This window comes from Lactuca serriola, chromosome 5 (assembly GCF_051521515.1).
Source record: "Lactuca serriola cultivar US96UC23 chromosome 5, Lser_US96UC23_V15, whole genome shotgun sequence".
NCBI lineage: Eukaryota > Viridiplantae > Streptophyta > Magnoliopsida > Asterales > Asteraceae > Lactuca > Lactuca serriola.
Genome location: NC_136412.1, coordinates 318522311 through 318536083, shown reverse-complemented (window position 1 = coordinate 318536083; position 13773 = coordinate 318522311). Strand labels below are relative to the sequence as shown.

The window sequence follows — 13773 nt, the reverse complement described above, 5'->3', positions numbered from 1 at the left end:
ATCACTTGTGATTAATCCTTGGCCTTCAAAATAATTAAGTTGGATGTGGGTGAGAGTTTACGGCCGTAAAATCTTAGTTTACTACCCTAAACTCTTCTATTAATTCATATAATGATTTAATCCCTTTCAAATGTCCAAAAGCCAAACCTAGCAACACCCATTATTTGATTTAAGGCCATTTAGCTCATAAAAACACCCACCATGAGTTTACGGCCGTAAACTCATGGGGATGTGGTATTTAGGCCGTGAACACTCCCTAAGAGTTTACCCTTGAAGAGTAAACTCTATATCCTAGCCATTCATGTCCTGAAACGCCACCCGGGTCACTTCAAACGCTGATTTTGGAGTGTTTTCGCGTCTTAGAATGTTCAAGTGTATCTAATTAGTTATTTAAATCTAATTAGATATATATTGTGTATTATTTAATATTACATAGGATCATCACTCGTATTCAAGCCTCGGATCGACGTTTAGTATCCCATTCGACACTTTCTGCGTCCGGTGAGTTCATACCCCTACCCTTTTTCAATGTTTTTTCAATGTTTTCAGGGGGGGGGGGGAATACAAGCAAGAGTACAAGAATATCTTGTACTTAAACTTATGATTTTAGTTAAATGGTTTCATACTTGTACATTTTTAAGGATTGAAAACCCTTTTAACAAACTGTTTTAACTTGTAGAGTTATTTGTTTAAAAACCGATTTTCAATTCTTATTATATACTGTCATATTGTATACTTCACATTTGATTGTTCATGCTTATATTGATAGAAAACATAAAACATTGTAAAGTATGTAATAAAATACCATAGGTACGAGTATAAAAGTCAGACACCATAAAGAACACATAAAATTTTGGTATGTCATTAATAATACACTTAGGCTCGAGTGTAAAGGACATCAGTCATTTGATAATATAGAACATTGTAATGTCTTTAATAATGCACCTCGGCTCGAGCGTAAATGGATAGTCATCATTAGATAACACCTAGACTCGAGTGTAATGACCTTAATAATACACCTAGGCTCGAGTGTAAAGGACAGGCACGTTAGAACTTAGTTAGTCGTAGGTACTACTTCTCCTAGGCGAGAAGTAATGAGAAATCTTAAAGATTGGAGACACATCCTTTGTAACACGTCCCGTGGAACGAGAGTGGAGGACTACCCCTGTAACCAGAATCTCCGAACGTAGGAGAGCGTGACTTGAGTGTATAGATCTATATGGGACTGACAATCCCGCACCTGGCTGCTAGCTACAGCCGAACCGAAAGGTTCAAGGGTGACGAAAGTCATAAAAAGGATATTGGCCACGACTCAAGTCATATCTAGTCTGAGTATGGTTAAGGGCTCGCAATCTAGATTATTAACGCTTTAGACTCATTTACTAGCTTTATGTACGTAGTAAAGCTAGTGTACGTTCAAGGATGACAGGCACACACATACACACATTCAGGAAAACATGGGGTTTTCTTGGGGAGAACACTGAACATAACCAGAATCGGTAATGATGCACACACACACATTCAGGAAAACATGGGGTTTTCCTATGGATAACAATGAACATAATCAGAATCGGTAACAATTAGCATACACAGAATTGGTAATAGTACACACACACACATTCAGGAAAACATGGGGTTTTCCTATGAATAATAATGAACATAATCGAAATCAGTATCATTTAGCTCACACAGAACCAGTAATAGTTCACACTTATACATATAGGAAAGTATAGGTTTTTCCTGAGTAATAGTAGTTCGTAACCAGAAAAGTGTAACAAGTTAGATATCTAAACTTTATAATTCATAAGAACAATCACGTTTTTATTGTACATCTTTTACAATACGATTCGGATTTGGTAACTTTACTTTTAAGAAAATATGGGATTTTCTTGGTTAATCACTTTTACAGGAAAACTAAAGGAACTTGTTCTTTTCATAAAACAAACCGCTTATGAACTCACCAGCTTTATGCTGATTTTCAAACTGCTTGTATTCTCAGGTCCACTTTAGACAGGTACCCGACGATCTCTTTTGGTGAAGACGGAGTGCGTAGAAGAATCGTATTTCTTTTGTTTAAACTATATATCTATGAAACTTGTACTACTTTACTTTTCAACTGATGTAATGAAATCTATGTAATGTAATGTTTTGTGTTTTACTTCGCTTACTATGTACATTGGTTATGATTCACATGAAGTCACCTCCGCCCCGAGACGTTTCCGCCTTCGGTTTCGGGGTGTGACAAATGTGGCTGAACTTGGTGCCACATGTCACCATCTGGTGGCAAGCCTTGTGGAGAAAGCAATGGCCAAGATTGTGCCACGTCATCCATTTTCGCACAGTACACTTTCGACTTCTAAAATTCGTAACTTTCACATACAAGCTCCGTTTCTAACGTTCTTTATATCCACGTGTAGGTAAAAATAATATCTACAACTTTTATTTTGACTCCGTCGGCTAATTCTCGACCGATCTTAAATTTAACAGTACGAGGAGACTATACTGTTAAATGTCCGTGTAAAATTCATAACTTCTACATACGGACTCTGTTTTCGTCTGTCTTTTTACTGTTGAGTTCCTATTAATGAGATCTTCAATTCTCATTTAGGTCACGTAGGCCAAAAACCGCTAGATCTAAAATTCGAGTTTCAGGTTGTACATTGCTAAGCCGAAACTTCGAAAAATCATAACTTCCTTATACGAAGTCAGATTTGGGCGTTCTTTTTATGGACGCTCTTGGTTAACGTATTCTACGACTTTTGTTTAATCGTTAAGGTTAAAACTCGCTCTATCGTAAATTCACTATTTACGCTTCCTGGTATCGTGTCGGTTCCATAGCGAAACTTCGACGGGTCATAACTTCTTCGTTACAACTCGGATTTCGGCGTTCTTTATATCTTCGGAATCATTGTTTCGACCACTACAACTTTATGTAAAGATATCGGGTTTATATCACATTTTAATTTTGACGCTTATTTTTATCCTTCATTTATTATACATTTATAAATGAGTAATAAGCACATAAATACACATAATTCACATAATACTCAAATATTTTATTTTTATTATTTCAAAAAAAGTTACAATAGTTGACCTAGACTATTACATTATCTAAAAATGCTTAGCCCCGAAACCCGGGCGTTACACAATGAGCGTCGTAAAAGGCTATTTTTCTAGTATTGTGGGGTATTCCAACCCAATGGTTGGTTGGACCCATAATATGTAGGCATTCTAACCCGATGGTTGAGGGTCATGGGGTATTCCTACCCGATGGTTGATTGGACTCATAGTATGTTGTTATTGTATATGTGTTATTTGTTGTGTTTTGGTAATTTGGGGGAGACTCACTAAGCTTTGGGCTTACAATTTTGGGTTATCTTTTAGGTACCTCAGATAATCGCGGGAAGGAAAATGTATGATCGTACACTTCCGCATGTTTTGTTTTATGATTATGGGAAAACTCAGATAATAAACATGTTTTGAAAACTAGTTTTTAAACAATGATGGTCTGTGTAAAAAATTTAAATGTTTAAAATTTTTCATGAATTTTATGGATGTTGCAGAAAGAGGAAGGTAGCACAGGTATAGATAACATAGGGTTCAGCGAAGAAGCCAAATATTTTTTATTCTAGATCGAGGGGCAGAAGAGTCGGAGCCGCTATGGCAAGTGCATCAAGTAGCATCATGGGATTTACAGGGTGAGTGGTTTGGGTTGCTATAGGTGCGACAAGACTGGTCACTTCAGCAGTGATTGTACTACCACCATCCAGGTATCGAGTCTGATTTGCTTTCATTGCAATCAAATGGGACACAAGAAGGCCTATTGTCTGATTTTGGTAGTTGGATAGGTTGCAGCACCCATTCCATCATCATTAAGGATCACTGGCGGCCACCACGGCAAGGCGGAGGCACCACTCGTGAGGATTCGAGCTTTCCAGCTTACAGTCGAGGAGGCTTATGTTGCACCAGATGCGGTTACTGGTATGTATCTTCTCCTTATTGGGTTTTATGTACTATCACATTCCTATGGTTCACATACAACCCTAATGCTTTGGATCTAAGTTTTCTCTAATTATACATGCAATATTCATTTTCCAAAGCAAAAAGTGTAACTAGCATGCAAAGGTGATATGTGAATCATAAAAACTAGTTAGAAGATTATCTTGTGTAGTATCATGTAGAATCTTGACCTTTAGAGAGCTTAGCACCTCAAGTGTGATTCCTCAAACAATTCATAAACACCAATTTTAGGGGTAACCGATTTTAGGGCTTAGGGTACATATTTATAGTGTAGAATTCCAAGAGTCATGTGTTAACCCTAATTCTTACACTTAAGCTTATGATCCAACAAAATGATTTGGATTATCACTTAGTGGAATTTCACATAAGCTTAGTCCAACATAAACCAATCATGGATCACTAGCCCAAATCATATGTTTCACTAATTGACATAATTAGTCCTTGTTTATTTAATTAGTCTTTTTTGATCACTAAATTAATCTCAAATTAATTATTGATCAATACTACTTATATAATATGATTTCTCAATTAATATATTATACTTATAATATATTAATAAATCACAAATAACATCTTTCTCAAATATCCATCTATCAAATTGTTCTGGTGAAGGCAACCCGAAATGGACCATGTTACTATCAGGTCAAGTACATACCAGTTATAGTTATGGACTTAGACACCTAATCTAAAACTCCCTTTATCTTATTTTATTTTTATGTATCTTCCTTAATGTGTATGCTGTTTATAGGGACGTTCTTAGTGATTGACGTTTTGGCCTTGGTTCATTTCGATTTGGGCACCACCCGATAGTTCATATCTCTTGCACTCATCAAGAGATTTTGTGACACTCCTGGGGAGCTTTATTATCCGTTTTAGGCAGAGACCATTGACAATCTTTCAATGAGAGCATCGAGGGTTCATCGAGGTTGTATTTTGGAGTTATTTTGAGAGGGATATTTGATCGACTTGGTTTCTATTCATTTACGTGAGAGCAAGGTTATCATGGGGATGGATTGGTTGAGCCCTAATGGGGCTATGATCTATTGCGAGCACCAATTAGTTCGGGTTCAAACCCTAAGTGAGGGAGAGATAGTTATTCATGGTGAGAATGCTCAGCATAGATAAGATCCATGTTCAACTGCGAGAGCTAGTAAATTTCTTCAGCAAGGTTGTTCTGGTTTTGTGGCCTACGTATTGAATACATGAGAGGAGGGAAAGAAGACGGTTGATGATACGTTTACCATTCAGGAATATCCTGATGTGTTCCCATAGGATTTACCCGGAGTGCCTAAGGAGAGGCAAGTCGAGTTTCGTATAGATATGGTTCCAGCTGCAGATCCAATAGCCAAGGGACCTTACCAGTTATCACCTCCAGAGATGTAGGAATTGTCTATACAACTACAGGAGCTGTTAGACAGGGGGTTTATCAGACTGAGTAGTTCACCTTAGGGAGCACCGATACTGTTTATGATGAAGAAGGATGGTTCCCACATGATGTGCGTCAATTACCAAAGTTAAACAAGTTAACGGTGAAGAATCATTACCCACTCCCGATGATCGATGATTTTTTTGATTAGTTACAGGGCGCATATTGGTTCTCCAAGATAGATCTATGGTCGGGATATTACCAGATGAGGGTCAGAGAGGAAGACATGTAGAATACTGCTTTCAGAACTAATTATGGTCATTACAAGTTTGTGGTGATACCTTTCGGGCTCACCAATGCTCCGGCCGTGTTAATGGATCTCATGAACCGCGTGTGTAGACCGATATTGGATTGGTCTGTCATTGCACTTATTAACAACATTCTGGTATTTTCTAAGACCAAGGAGCAGAATGAGGATCATATGTGTGAGGTTCTGGAAACTCTGAGGAAAGAGAAGCATTATGTTAAATTCTCCAAGTGAGATTTATGGTTGTGGGAGGTGGTTTTCTGGGGCATCTTGTCAATCAGAGGGGAATATTAGTCGACTCAACCAAAATCACGGTCGTGATGCAGTGGGAGGTTTTGAGGTTTCCATCTAAGATTCAGAGTTTCCTTGGGTTATCAGGGTATTATCGGAGGTTCATTGATAACTTCTCCAGAATCGTAGTTCCATTGACCAAATTGACGAAGAAAACTATCAGTTTCTATTAGGGGCCTGAGCAGCATGCGACATTTGATACTTTGAGATAGAAGTTGTGTAAGGCTCTGTTTCTAGCCCTACTCAATGGTATGGAGGATTTCATAGTTTATCGTGATGATTCGATCATAGGGTTGGATGCAGTACTTATGTAGAGAGGCCATGTGATTGCTTATGCTTCGAGGCAGTTGAAGCCTCATGCGGCAAATTATCATACTCGTGATTTGGAGCTGGAGGTTATAGTTTTTTCCCTCAAGATTTGGCGTCACTATTTGTATGGGGTTCATTGTATCATTTACACAGAACACAAGAGTTGAGATATCCGATGGATCGGTTGAATCTGAACATGAGGAAGCATCGGTGGCTCAATGTGGTGAAGGATTATGATTGTGAGATCCTTTATCACCCAAGAAAGGCCAATGTAATGGTCAATCCTCTTAGCCACAAAATGGCTAGTACTCGTATCTGATATTTGTGTTTGAGGATATAGTGATTACCCCACTTTTGGATCAGATTCGTGGGGCTCAGGTTGAGACTATGAAATAGGAGAATCGGAAGAGTGAGTGCATAGTGGGTCAGGTGTCTTCTTTTGATTATGATAGTAAGGGATTTTTGACCTTACATTGGAGAGTTTGGGTTCTGTATTTAGGAGGTACTCATCATATTATGATGGAGGAGGCATACAAGTAGAGATTCTCTATTCATTCGGGTGCAACAAAAAATGTATAGAGACTTCCGACCCAATTATTAGTGTCCCTATATGAAACGAGATGTGGCCTAGTACGTGGAGAAGTGCTTGACTTGCAGGAAATTCAAGGCCAAACATTAACAACCTTATGACAAAATGGAGTCATTGGGTATTCATGTTTTGAAATGGGAAGAGATCACGATGGATTTCATTACAAAGTTACAGCGGATAGCGCGAGGGGTGGACTCGATTTGGGTCATCGTGGATCGATTGACCAAGAGTGCACATTTTATCCCTATTCAAAAGAGCATCTCGAAAGATAAGTTAGCATACATTTATATCTGTGAGGTAGTTGCACGACATGGAGCCCTTGTATTAATGGTTCCGGACCGGGATGTGCGTTTTACTTCCAGATTTTGGAAGAGGTTTCACGAGGAGTTAGGTACTCGATTATAATTCAGCATGACTTTGCACCCGTAGATAGATGGTCGGAGCGAGCCAACTATTCAGACCCTAGAGGATTTGCTTCGGGCATGTGTTTTGGACTTTGGTGGTAGTTTGAATTTGTACCTCCCATTGGCAGAGTTCTCATACAACAACAACTACCAGACCAGTATTGATCGGAATCCTTTCTAGATGCTCTACGGGAGGAAGTGTCGGACCTTGATTTGTTGGGGAGAGGTCAGTTAGTGAGTCATAGGTAGTACATAGGTGCTGCTCCATACTACCAAGTTGAAACAACAGGTGCGTTGGAGATTGCATATTGCACAGAGTCTACAGAAGAGCTATGCAGATCGGTGGCGTTTCGATATTGAGTTTCAGGTTGGTGACATAGTACTTCTGAAGGTGTCACATTGGAAAGGTGTCATCCAATTTCGGAATCGGGGCAAGCTGGGCCCCAGATATATTAGTTCGTTTAGGGTTGTTGCCCGGGTGGACAAGGTTGCGTACCGTTTATAGTTACCCAACGAGCTAAGTCAAATTCATAGCAAGTTCCACATCTCTCAGCTATAGAAATGCTTGGTTTATGAATCTGCGGTACTACCATTGGAGGATATTCAGGTTGATGAACGTATGAACTATATAGAGAGACCAATCCTTGATAGGAAGACGAAAACACTACGTAACAAGGAAGTAGGTCTGATGAATGTGTCATGGCAGCACCGGAAGGGTTTGGAGTGGACATGGTAACTCGAGGAAGAGATAAGAGAGAATTATGCAGAGTTGTTTGCAGTAACAAACTTCAAAGACGAAGTCTGATTCAAGTGAGGGGGAGTTGTATCGCCTGGATCTTGAGGTACTTTATGTTTTAATTTGCTGACATTTTAGGGTTGCCACGACGTGATGGAGGCACCACCACGACGTGGTGCGGCAAGCTTGGATGAAGTGTTTCATTAAAACCCCCATGTCGTGGCAGTATATGGTCACGGCGTGGCATCTGTCTGATAGAAAACCCTATTTTTTCAGGTTTTCTCTCTATAAAGGAATGAAGAGGCTAGGATTTACTCATCCTCATCCTCCATCAAAATCCTAAATCTCTGAAGAAACCCTAACCTCTTTCCTCCATTTTTGAAGCTCTTTTTGGTGTTCTTACAAGTTCTTGAAGGAAGAAAGAAGAAAAATGAGCTTAGATTTAGCAAGCAAGTCTCCATTCTTCACCTTAGCACTCTTCTGGACCCTTGTAAATGTCCAAGATTCGATCTTTATCATGTTAGGTTTCTGGATCTTGAAATTTATCCCATAATCCTCTTGTTCTTATAACTTGGAGTGGTGAGATCTCATATATCTTGCAACTTTATGAATCTATAGGAAATTTGGTGTGAATGTTGGTTTGGATCTGAAGTATAGTTAAGTTTTTGTGCCATGCATGAGATTTATCAAAAACCCTTATTTTGACTCATTATGGCTTCAAGACCTGCATTGGACATGCATGTCTATAAGGCACCAACCTTTTTGCTAGTTTTGGTGTTAGAAACCCTTTTGCAGTTAATGAGCTTGGGACTTTTCGAAATAAGTGTTTAGTGGATTAATCCATGTCATTTTTAGCCTTTATGGAACCTAGGTTTTGAGATTTTGACCCTTTTGGGTAGTGTTAATGGATAAAGTTGGAAACTTTATCCTTCTAGACCATGTTTCGGACCAGATCTAAGCTTTGAAGCACTTGAGGTTGGAGGGAATAGCTTAATCCATTAAGTTTCTATAACCTAGTTCCCACGATGTGGCATTAGGTCGCCCCGTCGTGGCAACTGGGGATGGCTCAACAATTTTCTTGATTTAGTGCCAGGATGTGGCCAAATATAGCCACGACATGGCGATTCACTGAAGGGATAAGTTTGACTGTTGATCTTGACCTTTAACAATTAACTTTTGCATTGAGTTGACTTTTGGACAAACACCTAGTGTTGAAAGAAGAGCTAAAGGATTACTTGGTATAATTCTATAGGATGTGCATAACAACGGTGTTGCTGGCAGTAAGAGTTATAGTAGTTGAGTATTGACTGAGAGGTAAGTCTCTTCACTGTACTCATGGGTTGAAGGAACCAATGGCAGCCCACTGGATTATGTTTTTAGGATGATACTTGTCTTTGTGAAACTTGTTGATATGCATGTATGTGCTTGCTGTCGACTCTTGTTGATATTACTATATCCTTAGATGTAGGGGTAAAATAAACTCGGGAGTGAAATAGACCCATATCGGTTGAAAGATATCGAAGAAGTAGCAATAGACTCGAAGGTGAAATAAACCTAGTTTAGCTTCAAACTGTTATGTATGTTTAGTATGGGCATTTTAGGGAAACTCACTAAGCTTTGTTATTACAGTTTTATGTTTATGGTTTCAGGTACTTCTGGTTCAAAAGGGAAGGGTTCGGTATGATCGCACTGCATGCACCACTGTTCCGCATTCTATGATTTTGTTTTTTACTCTGATGATTATATGACATGTTTTATATTCAGATGGGTTTTCTTAATGAATGAAGGTTTGTTTGACTCATTGAAAGAAAATTTTTCATTTATAATTTTTGGGATGTCATATATAAGACATCATGCAAGCCGATATCATGTATTTGAACATCACCATAATGAGAGATGAATAAACTTTGAATGTGGAACATCTGAATTTGGTCATGGATAAAAAAAAAAGATGTAAACGGGAACACATATGATGTGTTGCTCAATTAGTGATGATAAAATGTAAGTGTAGTTGAAGAAATGCATGAGACTTATACACATTAGCAACAAAATGTGCAAAGGAAAAGGAATTACCATCAGCATACATTGCACCATCAAGTATAGAAGAATTAGCATGGCTTGGGGAAGAAGAGTGAATGTTGTTTTGGTTCTGAATTTAAATAAGATGATGATATTGATCTTGAAAAATAGTTGATGAATAATAAGTAGTTACAATATGAACAACAGATTTAGGTTCCTTTCTCTTTGATTTTGTGAATTTGAAAGTAGATGAAGAGTAGATTAATTTGTAACACTGAGATTTAGAAACCAAACTTCTTTCAATGAGTACACACCAATGATTTCTTTGAAGAATTAGGAATTGGATCAGTAGATACAACCATATCAATTGTATCAGTGTTGATGGTGTGAGCAAGATTAATGTCTCGTTGGCGTTCCTCTTGTATGATCATGGAGTAACAGACGAAATAGTTGGAAAGGGATTCATCCTCAGAATTTGACATCGAAAAACTTTATAAGTGTCTTTCAGCCCCATGAGTAATTGAATTACACATTTCTCTTCAAGATATTTATAAATTCCAATAGGTGCAGCACATGCGCAATCTAGAATACCTTGAGAAATTTGAAGCCCATCCCAAATCTTCATTAATTTGGTGAAATAACTGGAGAAATCATCATATCCTTTTGTAAAGGAATACAATTATTGTTGAATTGAATAAATGAGAGCACCATCATACTGTTCGTAGCGATGATTAAGCTCTTTCTAGATTGCATGAGCAGTTTGAAGAAATAGAACGTTATCAGCAATGTTTCAATGAAACAAATTAACAACCAGGTGATTACTACATAGTTGACTTTATATAAGCTTGTATGTAATGGAGACTTGATAGATGGTGGAAAATTGTGCCATCAACGAAAGCAAACTTGTTTTTCATTAGATAAAGTGATAATCATCAACCGTTTCTAGGCGGAAAAGCCAATTCTAGTGAAAACATTAGAAACAAGAACAATGCGTGTATTGTCGGTTGATCCAAGATTAAAAGGGCTCGAGTTATCAACAATGGCAGATTGTGTAAAATCGTTATTAGGAAAAGACATGATTGGTCAAATTGAAATGAAAAGAAAAGATGAATGAATATGAAACTAAAGAGAATAAGATCAATAACAGATCATTGTGAAAGATCAAATCGATTGAAAGTTTGATACCATGTTAAGATCAAGAACAACTGAGAGAGAGTTTTGACATCTTTTCTGTATTCTCCATTAGAAAATGACCAAGCTACAAGAATGAATATATGTACAAGGAAAATAGAGAACAACTACTAACTGTCAGCTAACAGACTTGAAGAGAAATTACTATTCCATCATTTAGAAATTACTAACATACTTCTAAATACCACATATGTCTCCTAAAAGAATTGAACCCATGACATTTCATTTAAGATGGTCACTCCTTACCGCTAGGTTAACTAACAAAAAGTAGCATTCATTTTAAAGAGCTTGTCATTCTTGTTGGTGTTTTGGCGGCAGGGGCGTAGCTATGCTTATACAAGGTATGTCCTAGGACCTACTTTTTTTTAATACAACAAATATATATAGAAAAAAAATGGTATTTTCGCTAAAGAAAACCTACCTATTTTTGCTAAAAGACCTACCTATTTCAATTTTATGTACATAAGGAACCACCTGATTTTTGGTTTTAGGTTCGCCGTTGTTTGGCGGCAAGGGAACAACGAGACATAACGAGATGTCTTTTCTTCTTGTTCATTCAAAAACATTGTGTGATATTCCTTTGGTTTTGAGATTAATACAAAGATACTTTCATGTTCCATATGGACGTATATTATCTATACTCACTAGTAGAACCACGTTTAGTCCTAGTGTTTTTGTTGGTTTGCTTTCACTACTTTATTTTACGTAAGGTGTTGGTTCCATATAAATTTGCATTTCTTTTGATTGTGTTTATATGAATCGTAATTTAAAACAATTTTCAAAAAACAAAATAAAATACAAAGACTCCAATAGAAAGAGAAATTAACCTATTTCAAATGGAAAATAAGAAAAAATGCTAAAATTTTTGAAATATTTTGATGAAACCGGAGTAGTTGAGGAGATGATCATAAGTGATGATTCGTCTTCAAAGCCTGACAAAGTCCGTCGCAAACGCTTGGCTTACTCCAAACACTAAAGTAAGCTTGAACGCCACTAAGAAAAAGACCCACAACTCCAACTAAAAGTGCTACAAATGCCCAAGGACTCTTGATATACTCATGCTTCAGTTGGCTAGCCCATGTATTCCTCTTACTCTCATAATGCTTCTGAATTGCAAACCTCGCATCCGAATACGCAAAACTATTGGGCACAAGATCTGTTCCTAACTCGTTGAAAAGTAGTGCAACTTGTTTGTCGCTCCCAAGCCTGTTGTCAATAATCCCAGCTTTACGAAGAACTTTAACATCCTCATAATGATCGATCAAAGAATCCAAAAGGCATATGTATGAGGTGACCCATGAAGCATTTGTATCACTGGAGCACATCTCGTAAGCTATCAAGTTTAACAACGTCGGCTTTGTGGCATCATCCACAGTGATCGGAGGGAGTTCTAAGTTTGCACAAAACCCATGTTTAAAGAAATCGATATGTGCTAGAGATCTGATTTTACTCGGCTTAAAACGAATCCCTACTTCTATAAGCTCATTAACATTACGAAAAGTATACCTGTCATTTGCTCTTGAACCTAAAGATTTCTCTTTTGTAAGCCTGGTTTGCAAAAGCTCGAGAAGATGATTTATACTAGATGGAATTGGATGATTTGCAACTGGTTTATGAGAAGTTTTCCAAGATCCTCTTCTTCGTCTTTCTGTTGCCAAGATATTGTCATCAACAAACCTTTGTATCTTGGAATCCCACATCTCATCTGGCACAAACTTCATCACCTCAGTTAGAACTGGATAAGGAATTTGATTCTCTAGCAAGAACATATCTTGTTGGACGAACATAATCTGGTGGCTTTTCAACCCTACTGAATCTACTTCATTATTCAAGAAAATATATTCGATGAAATACAAAATGAAACAACCATCAAGCAACATCATCCTTGTGAACTCATCATCTGAGAAGCGATCAACTTCATTGTTGTAATACCCTTTCAATGTCTGAACCATTTCAGCAAGCTTGTTATACAAACTGTTGAGTGACTCATGGTTCCCTTTCACAAGCTTGTTTGTAAAGAGTGGCTTGAAGTCTTGAACAGATTCGAGGGTTGATCTCCCATGGTGATATGGACCAAGAGAGACAACTTTGGGCACGTAATACTTTTCATCATCCTTGTGCTCTTTTAGAATGATAGGAACTTTGTTAATTTGGGTTGTGCAAGAAGGTGGTAACTTAGCTTTCAAGATCGAACCAAACCATTCTTCATTTGTGTTTCTATCATCTTCGATGCTTAATGTAAGCCCATTAGCCTCTCCCATTTGTCGATTTTTTTTAGAATATGCTGATGATGTTGTTTTGGATCATAAGTGTGATGAACGTTAATGAGATGTGTTTCTTTTTAAAGGTTGAAATATGCTTAGCTTCATACGTGATAAAATCCGTCAGAAAAGAACTTGGGAGTGGCACCAAAACAGGAATAGTTTTTTATCTACAGAAACTTTGCTTCATGTGGAGGCTACACAACTGTAAACATGATACTATATTAAAAAAATGTAATGTACCTTTAGAATGCTTTTTAGTTTTTTCTCCAATGTCTTT

At 37.7% G+C, this 13773-nt stretch overlaps 1 protein-coding gene across 1 annotated transcript; it reads right to left on the bottom strand.

The window, feature by feature from the left end:
- Positions 1–12012: 12012 nt before the first annotated feature.
- On the bottom strand, positions 12013–13590 carry LOC145055042 (UPF0481 protein At3g47200-like). The gene has a single exon (XM_079003324.1). The coding sequence runs from the start codon at positions 13491–13493 to the stop codon at positions 12138–12140; it is 1356 nt and encodes a 451-aa protein (XP_078859450.1). The 5' UTR covers positions 13494–13590; the 3' UTR covers positions 12013–12137.
- Positions 13591–13773: the final 183 nt, after the last annotated feature.

Coding starts and splice junctions, on each gene's coding strand:
- LOC145055042 (XM_079003324.1), bottom strand. CDS start 13,493: ATGGGAGAGGCTAATGGGCTTACATTAAGCATCGAAGATGATAGAAAC.